Here is a 22,032-nt window from a genome sequence, read left to right on the forward strand (position 1 = left end):
TCTGCGTTGCAATGCTGTGTGCCTGCAAGTATAAAGAACATTAGCAGGGCATTTTCCTTTGCTCCCTATTACTCTTTGAGAATGAGATATGCCCTGTTCCTCTTAGCTGCGCATGATTGTTCCCCTGTTCGTGCTCAGTGATAGGGATGTTGTTGGCGTGACCTGGCTGCAGGTGATCTTGCTTCTAAGGTTGTGGTAGCCTGTCACCTGCCCATTGTCATCCTGTATAGGGGCAGGGGAAATTAAGGCTTTAACTTAACAATCTCTCATCACAGAAAAGAAAATCCCAGCACAGCTCACCAGGGAGCTCCACATGCACACACATAGCATCTGTGCACTGCCTAGTCCAGCAGAGAGTGTGCAAGTCAAACCCACGTGATCTGATTCATGGGAGTCTTAAGAGCATTCTGCGTTGTGGCTTATTCTTGCTTTTCCCCACTGTGGTAGCAGTAGTCTTTCTAGTCTCTTATATTATGCTGTCAGTGGATATTTGGGACTGTCATTGGGTTGGGATAGTGTCTGTGCTGCTTATCCGTCTGCATGAGCTGTGCGTTCTCTCGCCTGTTCATTCCCAGCATGTGAAAACAAGCATGGATAGAAGCTGATATCTTGCTCAGTCTTAGCTGTACTCCTCATGTCAGCAGTGGGAGAGGATGAAAGGAAAAAAGGTTTTATGTAAATATCAGACATACATTTTCATTCCAAGAAGCCCTTATTGCGGACACAGAATGAACCAGATAAAACCCTGCTTACTGCTCTTTTTCATTTCCTTTACCTTCTCTCTATGTATTATATATAACACCTGTATAAAAACATAAACCCTTTTGGGTTACTTCTGTGTGACTGCTCTATAACATTCTCTAATCACCCCATTTACATAAAATAGTATTTTATCTGTTACTGATGAAAATTACAATCTGAAGACCATGGAGTGGAGCAGACAGGTATAGCTTGCCTCTCACTAAGGTATGAGGGTATATCTGGAGGGGAAAGAAAAATAAAGATTCTTGCGGATGGGGAGACAGAATGTCCCAAGTCCTCACCAAGGGGTATCGTTTTATGCAAAACATCTTAATTAGTATATCCTCAAAATAAGATATAAAACAGGGCAAAGTAAAAAGGTAAAAGCAGTGAGCAAAACCCCAAAATGTAAGTCATTATGCCCAATCTTTAAGCACTGAGCTCCTTTAGGTAACTCCTCCTATTCTGTAGTTCTTTAAAGTCCCTGACTCCTCTATGCAATTCTGTAACACACTTTCATGGGAAAACAGTGCTTCAATATCCACAAAGTCACAATATCTCTGGGGAACTAACCCAAGTTATTTCAGCTTCAGGGTGTTCATGTCAAAAATCACCTCCCTATAATAAAAATCTCCTTGAAGACCCAAAAAGTGGGAAAAATCACCCTTCTCCCAAAAGGAGAAACAAAATTCCTTACCAAAAAACCCCACAAAAGCCTTTTCACATATTCACTCATATCAGAGTGCTCAGTCCCTCACTAACAGAACTGAATTGCTCCGGGACGATGATAGGATGCAACAGCTAGGTCTTGCTCACCACCTGGCAACTGGATTCCATCAAGACCCTTGGGCTGTGTCCTTTTGGTGTGTGCTGCTTCAAGGAGCTTCTCTTTGTTAGCTGTTTACTCCACATCCTGTCAAAATCTGTCAGCCTCTTCCACCTTAGTTTAGGTCTAGCCTGAAGTAGGGAAAACAGCTCTTAGCCAACTGTTGGAGAAGCAACTCCCTTTTCTCTTTCTCAGCTCCTCCACCCCATTGCATCAGTAGCATCTCTGGAACATTTGACAGTTTCCACCATAGCTGAAGGGTCAAGGGTCGTGCAATTTACATTTATTATATTCAGGTAATTTCTTTGTCCCTAGTGAGGTCACAATCTTGAGGTTTTGTATTTAGGGGAATGAAGGGTTAAGTGATTTGCCCGGAATCACAAGTAGCCTTGGTAGGAATCAAACTCAGCTCACTAGGTTCTGAGACAGCTGCTCTAACCGTTAGGCTATTCTTCCAGAAACTCGCCCCTAAGGACAGGGCCCTAGGTAGTTCACAAAATTTATATGTTCAGACAGACCTAGTTTCCAATACATCAGATTCCACAAGGACACTTTTATAATTGGGAGTCCTGCATTACAATATTAGCTAATTTTCATCACCAAACATGCCTGCTGTCTCAGTACATCTGTATCAATTATTCATACATTTTACTTTCCAAAAGCTCAGCCTATTCTATGAAATTATAACCCAATCCTACAATCAGCATACATTTCCAACGTGCCTGTCTACAAAATTAGAATGAGGAGCTCATATTTTTCATTGTGTTAAAGAAATTCCCACATTTTCCCATCTATTTCACACACTTGAAAAACATCTTTATATGTATTTAACTAATACCTAGTTCTAAAAAGGGCATAGATATCTCACATTGGCCAGCTGCATGGCCCAGATTTTAACAGGGGACAGATATGACACTTTAAATAGTAACATAGTAGATGATGGCAGATAAAGACCCGAATGGTCCGTCCAGTCTGCCCAACCTGATTCAATTTAAATTTTTAAAATTTTTTTCTTCTTAGCTATTTCTGGGCAAGAATCTAAAGCTCTACCCGGTACTGTGCTTGGGTTCCAACTGCCAAAATCTCCGTTAAAACCTACTCCATCCCATCTAAACCCTCCCAGCCATTGAAGCCCTCTCCAGCCCTTCCTCCCCCAAACGACCATATACAGACACAGACCGTGCAAGTCTGCCCAGTACTGGCCTTAGTTCAATATTTAATATTATTTTCTGATTCTAGATCCTCTGTGTTCATCCCACACTTCTTTGAACTCAGTCACCATTTTCCTCTCAGGAAGAGGGGGAGAAATGATAGCTGTTACTGTGATAGTTTGTGTCAGCTGTACAGAGAGATGCTGAAGTATCATCTCAGAAGAGATGTTTTTTAGATCAGCAAAAGGTTCCAGTGCATTTGAGTATGCTGGCTGGGTTGGAGTTAAGGGGGAAAAGAGTATTTTGTGATGGTAAAGGATGGAGAGGTGTCCCTTATGCCTCACTCTTATTGCACTGTTGTCTAAAGGAATTCAAGGTTCCTATATGTTGCATACCTCCTGGCGAAACGTGTTCGATAACAGCTTCTTTTGGTATCTAAGTAAAAAATCCTTCAAGAGCCTGAATTCCATCATTTAAGCCAGACATCGGTCTCAGATCAGGACCCAGATCCAGGTTTTCTGCTACTACTTATCACTTATATAGCGCTGAAAGGCGTACGCAGCGCTGTACAATTGGCCCGTTGCACTTTGCAGTAAGAAATCGGAGACACATGGGTAAATAAGGGCAGCATTAAAGGAGCAGATTAAGCAGTAGTAGGCTTCCTAGACCATGCTGGATTATATCTGGCTAAATCCTGGTGCTAGGAGTGCTGGTGGACTGTGGGATCAGCAGAATTTGTGGAAGATACTAAAGGCAATATGTATTTAAGACTGTGGACTAGATTGGATCTTTGCCTCCGTGTAAAGGGGGCAGTTGAAGCACCCCAGCAGATAAATCTGTTGCAACAAGTCATATGCAGCCAAATGGTCCCATAAAAACAGGGCTTCCTCAGTCCCTTTTGTGCCTGGAGATGCACTCAGGCCCCGGTTGTAGTGGGAGGATAGCTGCCACTATAGCAGCAACTCCTGACAGCCAGCAAGCAGCCAGAAAATGTGCTGTGGAGGACGTGCCCCATTGGGTTGGAGAAGAGACGAGGGCGACAAAAGGGAAAAAATGGAAGCGTAAACACAAAACTCACCCCATTTCCTCTAATCTCTGCCAAGCTACTTTTTGGTCATCACCTGCAATTAGGGGTGGTGTGATGTTCTGACTATAGACCTGCAGAGGACGATGGAAAATAAAGCCAGTGTTCATGTTCCCCATATCCTAAAATTGCTCATGTCCAGGAGTTTTGTGTCTTGAGCCAAAGGTGAGGGTATGTGGCAGAGGTTATGACGAGCTGTGGTGCACATTCATATGACCCATGGGATATCACTTATTCACAAAATAACTTTTTCAAGTGATGCTTCTATTATGGGTTCCTTTAGGCTACCTAAACCTGTTCAGAGTTGCAGCTGGTTGACTGAGACAGGTAATCAATTTCTTGTATGTTAAGGTAGAGAACACCTCTTTTTAGTGGTGAATCGTGCAAATGTCAGTGTGTTCATTGTGTGCATCAGACTTGCCATTCTAGATAACTTTTGTACTTGTACAATTCCTAATACAAATCATTTTTCTAACCCAATGAGCAGAAAGCATTACGCATGGTTCTCATTACATTACTGCTTGTGTGTGTCTGTGATCACCTGGATAATATCTATCAGCAACCTGGGAGGAATTTGCCCACATAAGGCTTGTGTGGTTTGGTTCCATTCAGTGGTATGCATCGTCCAAATGTTCTGTAGAAAGTATCCTAACAAAAGTCGTATAAGGAGGTTACTCAGATGAGTAAAATTGCCTTAAGGCCTCTTTCCTTGTACTCATCTGACTCCTGGATAGAACCCTATTCTTGGCTTGCCACTCTGGTTAGTACCTCCCCAGTGATTTGCTTTCTAATCAGTTAAATAGGTGACTGTGTTCCCCACTGTATCCAGTGCAGATTTCTGATAGTCTCTATGGGATCTTACAGTGGATTTATTTTCTGTGGTCACCAGTGCATTGTGCTGCTTCTGAGAGGGTTTTTTTCCCTCAGTTTATTTGCATTCCTTTATTAACCTAAAGATTCCAGTTTGATAGAAATCTCCAGCATTTCTGTGTTTGGAAAATAATGATAGGCATGGAGTTCCTTTCATTTGACCTTCTTACTCTTCTGCCCTTTTGAAATGAGTTTTATATTCGTTTCTGCTCTTTCACAGTGATGTAGACTGCCTAGTTATCGACAAGCTAACCATCACAGACACAACAGCAGCAAAAGAATCCAAGAGTCTGAACAGTTTAGAGGAGTCTCAGTGCACAGCAGTCAGGGATACCACTGCAACAGATAGCACCGTGAAAGGCAAGAGGTAAGCGACGTCCAAGACGTTTGACTAATGTATATCTGTTATCAGAGTTAACTTCATAGGTTCCTTTCATCACTTCCCCCCCCTTTGTTTCCAGAGAGTTTTGCCACACCACGCGTGGAGCAGTACCGCAAGTTTTCAAATCTGTCCTGAAGGAATCGTCTAATCAGATTTTCAGATTATCCTCAGTTAATATAAATGAGATGGATTTGCATACACTGCTTCTCTTGCATACAGATTTCTCATTCACTTTTATTATGGATATCTTGAAAAGCTAAGTGACTTGTGCTCACTTAGGATAGGTTTAAGAACCACTGATATAGGCAATGCTCTGTATAAGTAGTTTTCCATCAACAAGCAGGATGTTATTAGTTACAGGTGAGTGACATCATTACATAGTCCAGGGACAGAATAGCCCTTCCAGAGCTCAGAACTGGGGAACTAGTGCAGCGGTTTGAGCATGCACTTCCCTTCCCACACCCAGCAGTTTTCTCAGTCCCCACTTTTTTTTCCACTTTGCTAAGTGGATGCACACTTAAAACACACACACAAAACACACACACAAAACACACACACACACACACACACAGAAAACACACACACACAAAACACAAACAACTTTGAACTTATTATAGGTCTTTTGTCTGTTTGCATATGGATAAGAATTGCCATACAAGGTCATACCAGTGCCTCCATCAAGCCCAGTATCCTGTTTCCAATGATGGCCAATCCAGGTCACAAGTATCTGATATGTACAAATGGAGAGGACAAAATGCCAAGACTTAACACCACAAAAGTAATACTAAACTAAACTAAACCTTACATTTGTAAACCGCATCCTCTCCACAATCGTAGAGCTCGACACGGTTTACAGGAGCTGGGATAGAAAAGGAACTCCAATGAAGAGTTATAGGCCTTAGTATAAAAATGTTTAGAGGGGCTTAGTATACCAGAGAGGGAGGAAGTACCGTATTTTCACTCATATACCACGCACCCGGGTATACCGCGCGGGGAACACAAATTTATGTAATAAAATGTTAATATAGCGCGCATACGCGTATACCGTGCATGCTAAAACCTCCTCCCGCCTACTCCGAACCGGCATCCTCCCCCCCCGCTTGCGTCACCCCCCTCTGATCCGAAATAATCTGATCCGGCATTCCCCCTGCGAACCGGCATCCTCTCCCCCCTGCTCGTGTCACCCCCCCCCCCCACGATCCTACATCCCCCTCAGCGCTGCAAATACAACTCTTACCCGATTGGGCACCAGCACCAATGCACAGCATGTGCCAGTGCCCGAAGATCCTCCCTCGTTGGTTTGGGCTGGGCTGGGCTGGGCTGGGCCGGGCAGTGTGAGAGAGATCCTCCTTCTTCCTCTGCCGGGCTGGACTAGGCTTTGAGCATTTGCGCATGCTCAAAGCCTTCTGGTCTCGCTCTTTCCGAGATAATCTCGGAGAGAGCGAGACCAGAAGGCTTTGAACATTTGCGCATGCTCAAAGCCTTTTAGTCTCGCTCTCTCCGGAGAGAGCGCAAAGCCTTTTAGTCTCGCTCTCTCCGGAGAGAGCGAGACCAGAAGGCTTTGAGCATGCGCAAATGCTCAAAGCCTAGTCCAGCCCGGCAGAGGAAGAAGGAGGATCTCTCTTGCACCGCCCGGCCCAGCCCAGCCCAAACCAACGAGGGAGGATCTTCGGGCACTGGCACATGCTGTGCATTGGTGCCGGTGCCCAATCGGGTAAGAGTTGTATTTGCGGTGCTGGGGAGGATGTAGGATCACGGGGGAGGGGGGGTTGACGTGAGCGGGGGGGGGGGGGGAGGATGCCGGTTCGCAGGGAGAATGCCGGATCAGAATGTAAAAAAAAAAATTGTAAAACGCGCTCACACGTATAACGCGCATGGTTATACATGGTTTGTAAAATCATGCATAACGCACGCGTTATATGTGTGAAAATACAGTATTTTTAAGAATAGCCAAGTTTTCAGATGTTTACGGAAAAGTTGGAGGGAGCTCATATTCCGAAGAGGGGAGGTAAGGTTGTTCCAGAGCTCAGTGATTCTGAAGGGAAGGGAGGTCCCTAGTTTTCCTGCATGGGAAATGCCTTTTAATGAGGGGAAGGATAGTTTTAATTTTTGGGTGGATCTGGTGGTATTAGGATTTGAGGAATTCCAAGAAAGTGGAATAAAGGGAGGAAGGATGCCGTGTAGGATCTTGAAAGTTAGGCAGGTGCATTTAAAGTGGACCCTGGAGATTACTGGAAGCCAGTGAAGCTTGGACAGGAGCGGTGAGACATGGTCAAATTTACTTTTTGCGAAGATAAGCTTAGCCGCAGCATTCTGAATCCGCTGAAGTCTTTGAAGGTTTTTCTTTGTTAGGCTTAAGTAGATAGAGTTGCAATAGTCCAGTCTGGAAAGGATGATGGATTGGACAAGGACGGCAAAGTGTTTTTGATGGAAGCAGGATTTCACTTTCCTTAGCATGTGAAGGCTGAAAAAGCATTTTTTTTAACCAAGGAATTGAGGTGGTTGTTGAAGGACAATGTAGAATCAATGATGATGCCCAGAACTTTGCTTGAGAACTCAAGCTGCAGTGTGGAGCCAGAGGACAGTGGGATGAAGGTGGTCTAATTTTGGGCCGAGCCAAAGTAGTTTTGTTTTGGACTCGTTCAATTTCATTTGTACAGTGAGGGCCCAGGATTGGAGGTTCGTTATACATGAGGATATGTTCTCAGAGAGATTAGTGAGGTTCGAGTCGGTCTCGAGGAGGACAAGGATGTCATCAGCATAAGTGTAAAGTGTTTCTAGGGGGGAAAGATGGAGGAGTTTCAGGGAGGACATATAGATGTTGAAAAGAATAGGAGATAGAGGTGAGCCTTGCGGGACTCCACATATCGGTTTCCAGGGGGAGGATGAGATGCCATTCATGTTGACAGTGTAAGAGCGGGAACGTAAGAATTTCGAGAACCAGTCTAGGACTGTGGAGTTAATGCCTATCTCGGAGAGTTGGTAAACTAGAATATCATGATGGACAACGTCAAAAGCTGCAGAAAGGTCAAATTGTAGAAGAACAGCGAACTTATTATGAGAATGAAGTTGTTGAACCTTTGAGATTAAAGAGGTCAATAGGGATTCGGTGCTGAAGTTGGGTCGAAAGCCATATTGGTAAGGTAGGAGAATAGAGAATCTCTCTAAATAGGATGAGAGTTGGGTAGATATGATAGACTCTAGGATCTTGGTTAGGAGAGGGATGTTTGCTATTGGGCGATAGCTGGCTGGTGTGGAAGGGTCTAGGTCAGCTTTTTTCAGTAATGGGGTCAAGGCAATATGTCCCATTTCTGGGGAAAATAGGCCCGATTGTAGGGCGGAGTTTATAAGTTTGGTAAGAGATGAGATGGCCTGTGCGGGAATTTTCTTGTATAGGTAGGAGGGAAATGGGTCCAAGGTACAGTTGCAGGATTTCAGTTTGAGGCACAGTTTAAAGACCAGGGATTCGGATACGTGCTCAAAGGCAGTCCAGGATCTGTCGAATGGGATAGGGTTGGGGTCGGTGGGCACCAGAGAGTTGTAGAAGACTGCAAGGGGTAAGGAGCATCTTAAGGTAGTGACCTTTTCATTGAAGAATTTTGCTAGAACATCGGCTGGAGGGGAGCAAGGTGGAGTCATTTTTAGAAGTTAAGGAGCACCAGATGTTGAACAATGTACTACTCTGGTTGTTGGATCTGGAGATTTTGTCACCGTAGAAGTTCTTCCTTGCTTTTTTTAGTACTGTATTGTAAAACTTTATATTGACCCTCCAGGACTGTCAATCTGGTATTTTTTTTAGGTCTTGGTATCTTGTCCTTTGTACTATGTGTAGTTTGCTTTTTTTTCTGTGGAGGTTAGTTTTTATATACATAATAAATTTAATTTTAGGTACAAAAACTTAGATTGTGAATCCACTAGAGACACAGAAGATACCTGCATGTCGTAGCTAAATTGCATTGACTACAACAGAAAGGCAGTATATCAAGATTTCAATAAACACAAATTACTTGCAACTAGGGATAAACAATTGCTTTCCCCAAGCCTACAGTAATAACAGGTTATAAGCATTTCCTCCAAGAGTGAATCCAAACATTTTTAAAATCTTAGCTACGTTAGCTGCTTTTCTAGTGCAATAGTTGTGTCATTCTAGACAGATGGGTAATATCCCAGTGCTTGTGAGCAGTGCAGAAAGGAGTCCACTCTAGCTTTTCAATCTCTCCTCCTTCACTAGAGGGCTCTGCCCCTTCAGCTTTTCCTTCTTTATACAAACCAGAAGGGGTCTTTCTGTTATGATCTGCTCTGTTTGTTTATTTTTTTGGTATTTTGACTGATTTTGTTGCTCAGAGCTCCCCTAGTCGAGGGTCCGGCTCTGCCTCCATGGAGGAGAAGCAGACAGGTCTGCAGCTGACAGACCAAATCTCTCTGTGGTACCTGTTGGCCAGTCTACAGAAAATATTTGGAGCTTGGGGTCCGTTTCCCTTGTAGCATTGCTCGCCTACTGCATCACGGGATTGAGCATAGACATCTTTAAGGGGCTCAGCAGGTTCCTGCAGGGTGCCGGCTGTATTTTGTCTCCCCCCTTTCGTATCCGTGGTTCAATGGAGGTTCGAGGCTCAGTCAGACACAGGTCAGACTGGCAGCCCAAAGATTCAGTGATGGAGGAGTGGAATGTTTGAGGCAGTGATTTGCTTTGGAGCTGAGGCAAGCTGCAGCACATTTTCCAGCACAGGTCACAGTGAGTAAGACTGTTGCAACCTATGAGGAAAAAGGGGGAGGGGGCAGGAGTCTTTAATTTTTTTTTAAAGGTTTTTGCTCCTTCCCTTAGATTTCCCCACCTCCAAAATCCTAAAATCGCTGGGTTTTTTAATTTCAGTTGAAGCGTTTTGGAGCATATTTTGGGGCCAAAATGCTACTGCAAAGGCCATCTTGGATTTCCCATTTTGTTTTCTTTTTAAAGTTCTCCAGAAGTTCCAAATCACCTCATTTTGCCACAAAACTGGCAGAGATGGAGTTCTCAGACTCTTTTACCCCTAATTCATGCCAAGCTTGTATTGGATGGGCCCCAAAGAGCACCCATGTGCCATGTATTGCACAGGAGCAGTCAACTTAGCCTTCCCTTTGTTCTCTAGGGCTGAGGAACAGTTGGGAGTAAATCCCTTCCAATGTTCCAGAATAGTGGTCATCCTAAACACAGGGGAGCAGAGGCCGCGGAGCCCAAGAGATACAAGCTGGAGTCATCTAAAGGAGTCTCCACGCTGCCTATCATGGCATGTTCTCTGGAATTTGTCAATCCAATTCCTCCTCTTTGGGGATTTCTGGCAGTGCATCAGGAGGCGCACGAAAGGGCTGGGGCTCCTAAGATGTGTCTGCCTCAATTTCAGAGGCTGGCCAGGATTTGATGGGCCTTTCCAAGGGAGACTCGGAGGATGAAGAGTCTATTTCTATGCCCTTACTGTCACAGAATTAGCCCTCCCTGTCAGGAGATGCGGGGTTGCAGGCAGGTGTGTGTGCCCTAGATACATTGGTGGCCCTCAGTTAAGGAGATAACTCCATGGTCCGCTGACTGTTCAGACCCTCGGTTCTGTTAGAGTTTAATGCTGACTCTCTGTGAGAGTTAAACTTGGACTCCCAGCAGGTTCCCTCTGCTCCCTGCTCTATAATGAGCGGAGTGAAAGCCCAGTCTTCTTCGTTTCTCTGGCATCATGATATCAATGTATTGGTCACAGAGCATTGGGATGCTCCTGAAGGGTCTGTTAAAGTAGCCAAACAATGGCTCGGCTGTATCTGATGACACAGGAGTGTTACCTCATCCTAAGGTAGATCTTGGTAGCACAGGTAACCAAGCACATATACCTACCAAGTGAGGGAGGTGTGGTATTAAAGGATATGCAGGATTGCAGAATGGATGTGATTCTTAAGACAATTTGAAGCGCTGGCCTTGGGAATCAAAGCAACTGCAACAACCGCCATTGTGACATGCACCTGTTATACCAGGTTGTGGAGTCTTGAGTCTTTACCCCGGCTCCTATTAGCTGGAGTGGATTATGTAGTTGATCTCTACAACATCATCAAAGTTATGAGTAAAGTTTCGGCTTATTCAATCTCAGCCCACAGAATACTATGAATCAGGCATTGGGCAGGAGATACCGCCTCTAAGGCTATCCTCGGCAGTCTTCCTTTCAAGGAACAAATGTTCGGAAAGGGGCTAGACGATCTCTTGACCAGTGTGGCAGATCATTGGCCAAAATCTCTACGTGACTGCAGAACATGAACTTCTAGAGGCTCCAGATGGTCTACTTTTTGTGGCAGCAAACAGAAGAGAACACTTTTGCAAGATGTAACATACAGAAAAATACAGCAAAGATGACCAAGGTTGCTAAAAACTTTATTATTGACTCAAAAGGAATCAATAAAGTTTTTAGCACCCTTGATCATCTTGCTCTAATTTTCGTGGCTCCAGGTGCTTTCGGCAGTTCTCAGGAGGAGCCTCCGCTCAAGAGATCCTTCCAGGGATCCAGACAGATTCTCAGATCCCAGGCAGAATCAGATCTCCACTTCTTGTTCTGCTACAAACCTCCAAGAAAGTACAATGATGCAAGGTACGGATCTGTTCCCTTGAAGATAGGGGGACGGCTCTCAGACTATGCAAAGTCCTGGGCGCAGATCTCGTCAGACTGTTGGGTACTGGAGATCATTTGGAGTGGTTACAAGCTCGAATTTGCCAAGCCCTAGATGGACTGGTTTGTGGACTCCCTGGTGGGGCGACAAGAGAAAGCAAGCAAAGTCGCAACTACAGTTCAGAGGCCATTGAGTCTGGGCCACCTGAAGATTCGGGCTCAGGCAGGTACTCCATATACTTCATTGTGCTCAAGAAAGGCTCAGATGATCTGAGACCCATTCTGGATCTTACACATGTTAATTCAGTGTTGAAAGTTCTGTGCTTTTGCATGGAGACATTACGATCAGTCATAGCGGTGGTGATTCTGGGGGAATTTCTGGCCTCTCTGAATATCACAGAGGCCTACTTGCACATTCCCATATTTCCGGACCACAGAAAATTCCTGAGGTTTCATGTCCTGGAAAACGATTACCAGTTCTTGGCCCTTCCCTTTGGGCTGGTGACAGCTCCTTGCATGTTCACCTATGTTATGGTGGTGGTAGCTTCCCATCTGCACAAGATGGGTTCACTCATATCTGGATGACTGGCTGATCAGAGCTCCATTGTTCCCAGAAGGAGAACAAGCGGTAGTTCACGTGGTCTGAGTCTTGTAGAGCCTTGGTTGGATAGTGAATTTCTAAAAGAGCCAATTGGTTCTGTCCTAATCCTTGGAATACCTGGGGAATCAACATGACAGAAGGTTGTTTCTATCTACCAGAGGTATGCAGACAGAAGCTTTGCACTCAGATAATGAGTTTGCTGGCCAAACCAGCTCCATCTTCATGGCACTACCTTCATGTGTTAGGCTCCATGGTAACCACAATAGACATGGTCCACTGAGCAAAGGCTCACATGCATCCACTCCAGGACATGTTACTATTGCAGTGGTTACTTCAGTCAGACTTCCTGCAGATGTCTCTGCTATGGACACCGGAAGCCCAGGCCAGTATGGACTGGTGGCTCCACCTATAGGCATTGTCAAGGGGCATGCCCCTCCAAATAGTCTCGTGGGTAATTGGGACAATGGATGCTAACCTGTTCGGCTGGGGGGGTTTAACTGTAATGGACACCCAATCCAGGGGCGGTGATTGGCCTCCTAAAGGAAGTGGTTGATCAACAGATTAGAACTTTGAGCCCATTCGACTAGTGTTGCAAAGACTACAGAAGAGTATGGAGGAACTAGCGGTTTGAATCTTCTTGGACAATGCTACAGCGGTGGTGTATGTCAATCACTAGGGAGGCACCAAGAGTGTGCAGCTGAATCTTGAAACTTGCTTACTGTTCAGGTGGAGCTTCATCTTCAGGCTCTCTCAGTGGCACATATAGCAGGAGTGGACGATGTCCAAACTGATTTCCTCAGCAGATAGACACTGGATCCAGGCGAGTGGATGCTGTCTGCAGCTGTTGTTTATCACTGGGGTTGCCCAAAATACAATCTTATGGTGACAGCCAGAGACAAGAAAGTGGACAGATTCTTCAGTTGAAGTTCTGAACCCAGAAGCACAGGTCTGGACACTTTGGTCTAGCTGTAGCCAAAGAGCGAGCTCTTGTATGTGTTTCTTCTGTGGTCCATGATAGGCTGGATTCTCCAAAGGATTGCAAGCCATTGGGGAACATTCATTCTTGTGGCTCCAGACTGGTCATGCAGCCCATGGTATATACTGTGCAGACCTAATGTGTCTTTAGACAGGCACAAGTCTTAGACTACAAGCTGGATCTTCTTTCTCAGGGACCAGTGGTCATAGAAGATCTGGATCGCTTTGCTCTTATGGGATGGCTCTTGAGCACGCAGCATTATCATGCAAGGGATATTCATATAGTCTTTGCTACTCTGCTCAGATAAAAAAAACCTACAACAGTGTCTGCTTATGCTAAGGCATGGGAAACTTTCTAGCGCTGGTGCATTAAAGAAAAGGAGGAGCCTTTATTAGCTCTGATCTCTGTGGTGTTAGCCTTCTTCCAGGTTGGCCTTGACAAGAGGCTTACAGTGGTGCCCCTCAGAGTCCAAGTGGTGGGACTTTCTTGATTCAGGGCTCAAGACCGAAAGGCTCCGTTGGCATGTCATCTGGACATAGCCAGATTCCTGAAGTCACACTGTGTCTTGGGCTCCTGGTAAAACACCCATTCCTTTCATAGAACCTTAACATGGTTTTGCAAGACCTCAGCCAGGCTCCATAAAAGCTGCTGAAGGAAGCGTCCTTGATAGATCTAATGCTCAAGATGATCTTTCTTGTGGCCATTACATCAATGAGAAGTCTTGGAGCTTCAGGCTCTTTCTTGTAGAGAGCCTTTCCTCAAATTCACAGAGCCTTTTTGCTGAAGGTTGTTTTGGCTTTCCATGTCAATCGAGAAGTCAGACTGCCGATATTCTAGTCCACAGGTTAACGCGCTGTTGTCAGCACCTCTTATTATACATCGTCTTGAACTAAAAGGTATGACGGGATACAAATAAAGCTATTATTATTATTAAGAAAGAAAACCAGATTCTGAAAAAGCTGGATGTGAGAAGAGTGCTTCTATGATATCTTGAGGTCACCAACAAGTTCAGGCTATCTGACCATCTTTTTGTGCTCACTAGTCAGGCTAGATGTGGTGTAATGGCCTCCAAGGCCACAATCTTCAGATGGATCTATAGGGCCATTTTGTCAGCATATATTGCTTTTGAAAAAAGTCACCAGTCTTCATAAAGGCGCATTCAAATAGAAATGTGGCTTCTGTGTGGGCAGAAACTTGGGTGGTCTCCCCTGAGATTTGTAGGACAGTGACTATTTTCCAAATTTTACAGAATGGCTGAAGCGGCAATGGAGGACTCCTCCTTTGGGACCACAGCAAACCAGTGCTTTTGTCTGTCCCATCTGTCTAGAATGACACACCCATTGCACTAGAAAAAGAGATGTTCTTACCTTTTTAATATATTTTCTAGTAGATAGATGTGTCATTCTGGAGCCACACCCTGTCGGTTATCTCCTGCACTTGCCTAGTGTCTCATTCAGAAAGTTTGAGTCCAAAACTGAAATTTTGAACGTCATTCAGACCTTAGGGGTGTGAAGAATTTTCTGTTGCTGTAACTCATTGGGATATTATTTGAGCTCCATAAAGGTTTCTTTTTAGCATGTTTATTTTGCTGTTTTGATTGTTCAGTGACAATGTTTAACATATTTATTGTGTTTTCAGAGCAGAATAGAAATGTAGTTTGGGAAGTTTCCCCATAGACCTCCTTCACATGTGTTTCTATATGGGGCTATCGCCTGCTTTGGTACAAACTGAAGGGAGCAGCAGAGCTCTCTAGTGAAGGAGGAAGGATTCAAAAGCTGGAGTGGATTCCTTCTGCATGGCCTGTGAACACTGGGATATTACCGATCCGTCCAGAATGACACTATCTACTAGAAAAGATCTACTAGAAAAGATATTAGCAAGGTAAAAACCTAATCTCTTTTTACCACATCACCCAGCAATGAGTTCTATCTAGTATTTCACTTATCTCTCATTTGTTTTAAATGTACTACTTTGTTTATAATAATTTTTATTAACATTTTAACAAAGAATACAGACCAGAGTGGGCCATACATGTGTGTTCTTCACAGTGGCCACAGATACAGCACAGGTCCCAACTGTCTCTCCACCACCCCATCCCTCCCACACAGCATCACTTATTCAGCAAGTAGCTACGGGCTCTGGGAAACAAGCTATCAAACACAGGGGACCAAATCTGTAGAAACTGCTGCCAGGTGACCAGAGTGGCTCTCTTGACGTCCAGACGCTCCATACATAACGAGGCATAGACATCATTCTTCCACTCTTTCACTGAAGGGGCCTCCTGCTGGCGCCAAATGTAACTACATGGCATGTCCCCTAGTCTTTGTACTTTTTGAGAGAGTAAAAAATTGATTTCTTTATTATCTGTTTCACTCCATGCCACTCTTATCATATCTCCACTTAACCGTTACCTTTTCAAGGTAAAAAGCTTTAACCTTTTTAGCCCTTCCTCATAAGAGAGTCATTCCAGCCTCTCAGTCATTTTGGTTGTCTGATTCTGTACCTTTTTCTAATTCCACTATGGAGTAGATTCAAGAAAGGGCATAAAAAAATTAGGTGCAAAAACACTGAGCACCAAGCATTTCTTCTGTAATGGCAAAGTTGGCTACTGAAGTCATTATAGAATTCTAGCCTAATTCAGTATTTACTTGTAGTTTTAAACATAACACACACTATACCAGGATCTCATAGATTGTCTCTTTTTCAGTAAAGAAGAGGCAGTGACATGCTTGGAGACCACGTTAAACGGCCCTGCGTGATGTTGACAAGGCCCTGCTGATGCCAGGGACATGTTGAATCCAAGCCGAACTGCTTCCATTTACTTGAGAAAACTACCTGGTGATGCAATCTGTCTCCCATTTCTATTTGTTTGGGGTTTTGTTTTTTTTTGTTTTGTTTTGTTTTAAACAAATGCTGCATTCTTGAGAGAGCTGGCAGGCTGGACCACTTATGAAATGAAGCAAATGTTCGCACAGACAAATCAACTTTTAGTTTCTATTTTAAACCAGCTCTAAAACAGATAGCATTGAAGCTAAGAAAGGAAATGTAGCATATGACCCTGTCTGCCTTTCACCGAAATTGTTTCCTTTGAACATCCTACCAAGAAAGAATTTGCCTCCTTTTTGAAAATGTTTTACTATTCTGGTCTTCACCCCTTTGTTTCATTCATCCTGAGTATTTTACGTTTGTACACAGTATTTGGCTTTTCTCTTCAGTAGCAGATCTAATGGGAGGAACTTGGATTGTGCACAGGAAATGCATTCTATTAAATACTTGCTGTCCTGTGGCCAGAGTTTCCCCGAGGAAGCTGCTTCTGGCGTTGGTCCGTATTTGCAGCACTTTCTGTATAGCAATAAAAGCCTTATCTGAGACATTTCAGGAGGAACATGTGATGGGGGACAGGGAGCTTTGGATTTTGACATCAATGTCCTGTGCCCTGTTCTACCTGCGAAAACTGCAGCTGTGTGGAGGCGGTGATGGACTCTTGACTTACCAACACTGGCAAGCGCTTTACAATCCTCTGAAACTAAGGTGGGGGTGGGGTGGGGCGGATTATAGATATTTGCACACCTGCTGGGGCATGCATCTCCTCCATGGGTCAACCAGAGGCAGGGTTCTGCCACAACAGGATAAGAAGCGATGTCGCACAAACACTTCACCAGGTGCTTGCTGCGTTTTCAAGGCTTGCCTGTATTCTGATTTAAATGGAAATGTTTCTGTTCGTAATTTTCATGCTTTTATTTTTCTGTTTTCATTCTCAAGTGAATACAGAAACTTTGGGGGTGCATTTTTGGTAACAGAATTGATGAGAGAGGAAGGTTTCTGGCACAGAGTCTCTCCCTGTGGGCACCCTGGAATGCAGGATGCTTGGAAACTCTTGCTTGTAGAAAGTGTGAGGGTTACCTTGGTTATATCCTGTGACAGGCAAGCAAGGCTTCAGATTCCACAAGAGAGATAGTGTGTGTGTGTGTGTGTGTGTGGGTGCATTCACAAGTGCATAGAATTGATCAGAAATGGTTGTACAGGACATTAGCGTTAAGAAGCTCAAAATCTGTCTATTGAAATGGTGCCTCCCTACTACGTAGAAATCTGCTTACAGCATTAGGGCAAGTATCGGAGTAATGAACACAAAACACCAGTAATCGTTTTAATGTCCTTGACTCAGGAGTAACTATGTTGGGTCCTTCAGTACCTTGACATAGAGGAGGAATTTTCACTCTGCCAATGATGATGATGAAGCTGGATTAGTTGCAGTTGGCTTTGATGGTTGATAACATGGTGCACAAAGACATTAGCAGTGACCATTCTTCTGTGGTGTCTTGCTATGTATACACAAATTTAAATGGGCCTTGCCTATGCTTCTTTAGTTGTCTTGTGATCATTGCTCCTCTCTAGGCTGAATGTGTGAGCCTGCTATTTCATCTGTGTCAGATTCCAAAGCATCTTCCATCATTTTTCTTCATTGGTTGCTGTTTATTGGTTAGTATTCTGCCCCAAAGAAATCACAAATAACTTTGCCCTGTACTGTTTGGGTTCTCCTCACTCCATCTTTATAACAGTTTCTTTTGGAACTTGTGCCCTTTTCCCTTGGATCTCAGAGAGGTAAAATGTGGGAAAGAATCCTTGCAAGAGAGGAGCAACATGTAGATGAGAGCTCCTCACTTAGCAATTTTTTTTAGTCGTTTGCATTTGGTACACTGATAACTCACTCCCTACCAAGCCTTGACAAGGGAATCTTCACCTCCAGAAACATAATAACTTCTAGCCACTATAGAAAATTTATTATAATACCAAGACCATAGGCTGGTGGTTGGGTACCATCCAGCATGGCCATGGGGAGATAGGTAGCTTGATGTTCAGGCAGAAACTTTGCTATTTTTGATAGCTGTTTAGACTATTACAGAGCGTGGTGGTAAGACTTAGGAGGGGTTGGGAAGGTAGAATTATGCAGTGAGGAAGAGAACAACCTGGCTCTGATAAAAAATGATATCCTGCAACTGGTCAGAATTCTGCAGCTGGGATTAGATTCTTGCAGTGTATACCAGAACAATTGGGAAGATTAGATGGGTTAGTTGGTCTTTATCTACTATCATTTACTATGCTACTACAAAGATCTCTGCTGGCAACAAGCTACACCTCTCCCTCCGTATTCATGGTGATTAGAGATGATCAGACCCATGAATATGGAAAATCCACAAATAACTTTCTCATATGTTGTTCGTGGTTTTCTGTTAAAAACCATTGAGTATATGATAAAACCGCGAATAACATATGAGAAAGTTTAAAAAGTTTGGGGAGGAAGCCAGAAACGTTGACGGTCTGAAGCTGTCAGAGGATGACGTACTGTAATTTGGGGGAGGAGCCAGCACGCTAAAAATTGCGAATAAAAGTTGTGATTGCTGAAACCACGAATACAGAGGGAGAAGTGTACAGCGTATAATCTCTAAAGAAGAGTCTGGGAAGGAGCAGTACAGCTGCCTATAGCCCTGCATACCTTTCGTACCATCTGTTTCAACTCTGTATTTATAAATTTGTCAATATCTTTGTATATATTTTACATATGTTTAGTTTGTGAGTACAAGTATCTTAATATGTGTGTGTATATAGATATATATTTACAATATATACAGATATAATATGTATTTATGTGTACACACAATCGGAATCTGTAGGAATCCTAGTGCAGACTATGTACAGAGAGACTAAAGGCTTTTGTTTACATAGGAATGCGATAAACACAGGGGCAGACAGGAAGAATCTTTCTCATCTCTCTGCAAGCTTCTTTATGTGGGAGTGCACTGAAGGATCTCGGTAATGTTGAATTCAGGATGAGTGATTTGTAGGACCCTACTACAGCTGAAGCTCCACCTTGGCAGTGGATTTAGTGGGGGCTGGGAGGGGGTAGAAACAAGCTAAGCTTCTTCACATCAGCTAACCAGATATCATTTTCAAGAGCATTTGTGTGATCTTTAACTTTAGACCTGGGATTAGGAAACAAGTGACACTCCTGCCTGCCACATTCCAAATTTCAAGGCCTATGTCTAGAAACTGAAAGGTATATCAAGACAAAAGAAAAAATAGCCAAATAACAGAGTAAATAATATAATCAATCGATCATGTTTTGAAGAAACAAGCAAGTAGGATGCAGTAGTACTTTAGACTAAAAGCGGCTTAGGGTTAAGCCTTCTGGTTGCTTAATAAAAATCTGCTCATGATATTACCCAGGATTTCTCTTAAATATGTCCAATGGTATAGTAAATAAGGCTCACTTGGTAATAGATTTCATAAAATTATTCTCTCTCCAGGACATTGTCAGTTTCCAAGGCAGGCTGAGCCTGGTTGTGCTGCAGGGGTAGTGTTCAGAAGAGACCCTCAGCCATCTTTTAGAGGCATGGTTATCAACATGGGCTATTTTACCACAGGTCCCGTTTTATGCAATATGAATGGCTGAGGTTAATAGCGAAATAACAGTAGTCTACGTTGATAACTTCTCCTAGTGCCATCACAATCTATGGCTCGCAGTTCAGAAATTTTGCTGCAGTGGCCAGACCCTATGGCAGGCATTGACTCCTGCATCACTAGAAGCTAATTCTGAGTTGAGTTGGAAGAAATTGGAAGGCTGATATAAAATCAAAAAGCCCCCTTAATATTTTTTGTATCCATTTTAAGATATGGAGGCCAAACATATATGGGATACTCAAGGTATGATGTCCTTAGGATTTATACTGTTGCATCTATTTGTACAGTTGGATTTGTTTGATATCTTAATTGCTGAATGATGCCAGTAGCCATTCATTCAGAAGGCCCATGAGACCTTTATCAGGCAGTTTTTAGGCAGCACTTCTGCAAAGCTCTTTGCTTTCCGTTATTTTATTTTTCCCAAGAACATATCAGTGTTCGTTAGTAACATGGAACAAAATCATTGCAGAATTTGACTACTCGGTTTTCTTTATAAATAGTCATTTGTTTTAGTGAACAGAATACTGTGTAACATTTTCTCTTCCTGTGCCAGGGGAAGGAAGGGACCAAGGACCAGGAATTCTTACTGAACGAGTGTAGGGAAAGAACCTGACCAGTCAGCGATTTAGTAAGATGAAAACAAAATTCTGTGAATTCCATTAAAGATTTACATATGAGAGTGAAAATTAGAGAATGACACAAGGACAAATTTTTCCCTGCCCCGCGGGAACTCATTTTCCCATCCTGTCCCGGAGAGTTCTTTTCCTGTCCCTGCCCCATTCCTGCAAGCTCCGTCCTCAGCTGCAGAAGCTTCAAACACTTTAAAATCATGTGTTCGAGTCTTATGCAATTAAGGCAGATCTTATAGGAATGGAACAGCGACAAAACTCGCAGGGACGGGATGGGGAAATTGAATACCGACGGGGACAAATTTGTCCCCCGTGTCATTCTCTAGTGAAAATCAGTTACTAGTCTGTAAAACCCAGGAACTTTTCTGTTTAAAAACATAGTTTTAAACTGAAAATGGAAAAGCCCTACAAATGTTGCCAAGATGCGTTGCACTGTTTAGCCTTGCTGAGCACTATCTTATCCGTGATACCAGTCTGTCCAAATCCATTTGTAATTTTACTACTTCCTCCTTGTTTAATGTTCCACCTTCCACCTTATCTACTGTAAAGTTAAAAAAAAAAAAAAAAAAAAAAAAGCTAAAACCCTTCACCATGTATGTTGTATATAGAGCAGATGTATTTTTTAAAACTTCATCTACGGACATCCCTGGCAGTACCACTGTATAATGTCTATGGGTAAACCAGTGGTACTTAGAGAAGGGCAGCTGTAGATGTGGGACAGCAGGCTTGGACCAAGTATTAGTTTTGTTGAGAGAGAGGTTGGGAGGTATTAAAAAAAAATAGCCATACTGGGTCAGGCCGATGGTCTACCTAGCCCAGAATCCTGTTTCCACAGTGGCCAATCCAGTTTACAAGTACCAAAACCTAAATAGTGGCAATATTCCATGCTGCTGATCCCAGGGCAAGCATTGGCTCCCCCCATTTCTGTCTTAATAGCAGACTATGGACCTTTCCTCCAGAAACTTGTCCAAACCTTTCTTTTTTTTAACCCATCTACATTAATCGCTGTTACGTCCTCTGGCAATGCGTTCCAGAGCTTAACTATATTCTGAGTGAATAAATATTTCCTCCCATTGGTTTTAAAAGTATTTTCCTGTAACTTTGTAATTTTTGATGGAGTAAAAAATCAATTCACTTGTGTACCATTTCTACAGCACTCAGGATTTTGTAGACTTCAATCATATCTCCCCCTCAGCCGTCTCTTTTCCAAGCTGAAGAGCCCTAACCTCTTTAGTCTTTCCTATATGAGAGGAGTTCCATCTAGAGAATGACACGGAGACAAATTTGTCCCCGTCCCCGCAGGAATTCAATTTCCCTGTTCTATTCCCACGAGTTTTGCCACTGTCCATGCCCCTGCCCCATTCCTGTAAGCTCTGCCTTAACTGGAGAAGCCTCAAACATGATTTTAAAGTGTTTGAGGCTTGTGTAGATGAGGATGGAATGGGACAGGAAAAGAACTCCCAGGGATGGGACAGGAAAATGAGTTCCCGCGGGGATGGGAAAAAATTTATCCCTGTGTTTCCTTTATCATCTTGGTCACTCTTCTTTGAATCTTTTCTAATTCTGCTATATCTTTTTGTGAGATATGGTGATCAGAATTGAATGCAGTACTCAAGGTCACACCATGGAGCGATACAGAGGTATTATAATTATAATCTTACCTTCCTTTTTCTAATAACTACTAGCATCATCTTTG

The 22,032-nt window shown here is 43.4% G+C and overlaps 1 protein-coding gene across 13 annotated transcripts in view; it reads left to right on the plus strand.

Moving 5' to 3' along the window:
* PPP6R2 (protein phosphatase 6 regulatory subunit 2) overlaps window positions 1-22,032 on the plus strand; it is a 182,375-nt gene that overhangs the window by 154,938 nt on the left and 5,405 nt on the right. For 11 of the 13 annotated variants that reach the window (XM_033957996.1, XM_033957995.1, XM_033957993.1 and 8 more), the window contains 2 exons: window positions 4,893-5,039; window positions 15,961-20,946. In XM_033957996.1, coding sequence (XP_033813887.1) covers window positions 4,893-5,039; window positions 15,961-16,027 — 214 coding nt within the window. In that variant the 3' untranslated portion in view covers window positions 16,028-20,946. Of the gene's footprint in view, window positions 1-4,892; window positions 5,040-15,955; window positions 20,947-22,032 lie in introns of those variants that run through there. The other 2 variants (XR_004540605.1, XM_033957999.1) reach the window with 2 other exon arrangements.

This window comes from Geotrypetes seraphini, chromosome 9, assembly GCF_902459505.1.
Source record: "Geotrypetes seraphini chromosome 9, aGeoSer1.1, whole genome shotgun sequence".
Taxonomy (NCBI): domain Eukaryota; kingdom Metazoa; phylum Chordata; class Amphibia; order Gymnophiona; family Dermophiidae; genus Geotrypetes; species Geotrypetes seraphini.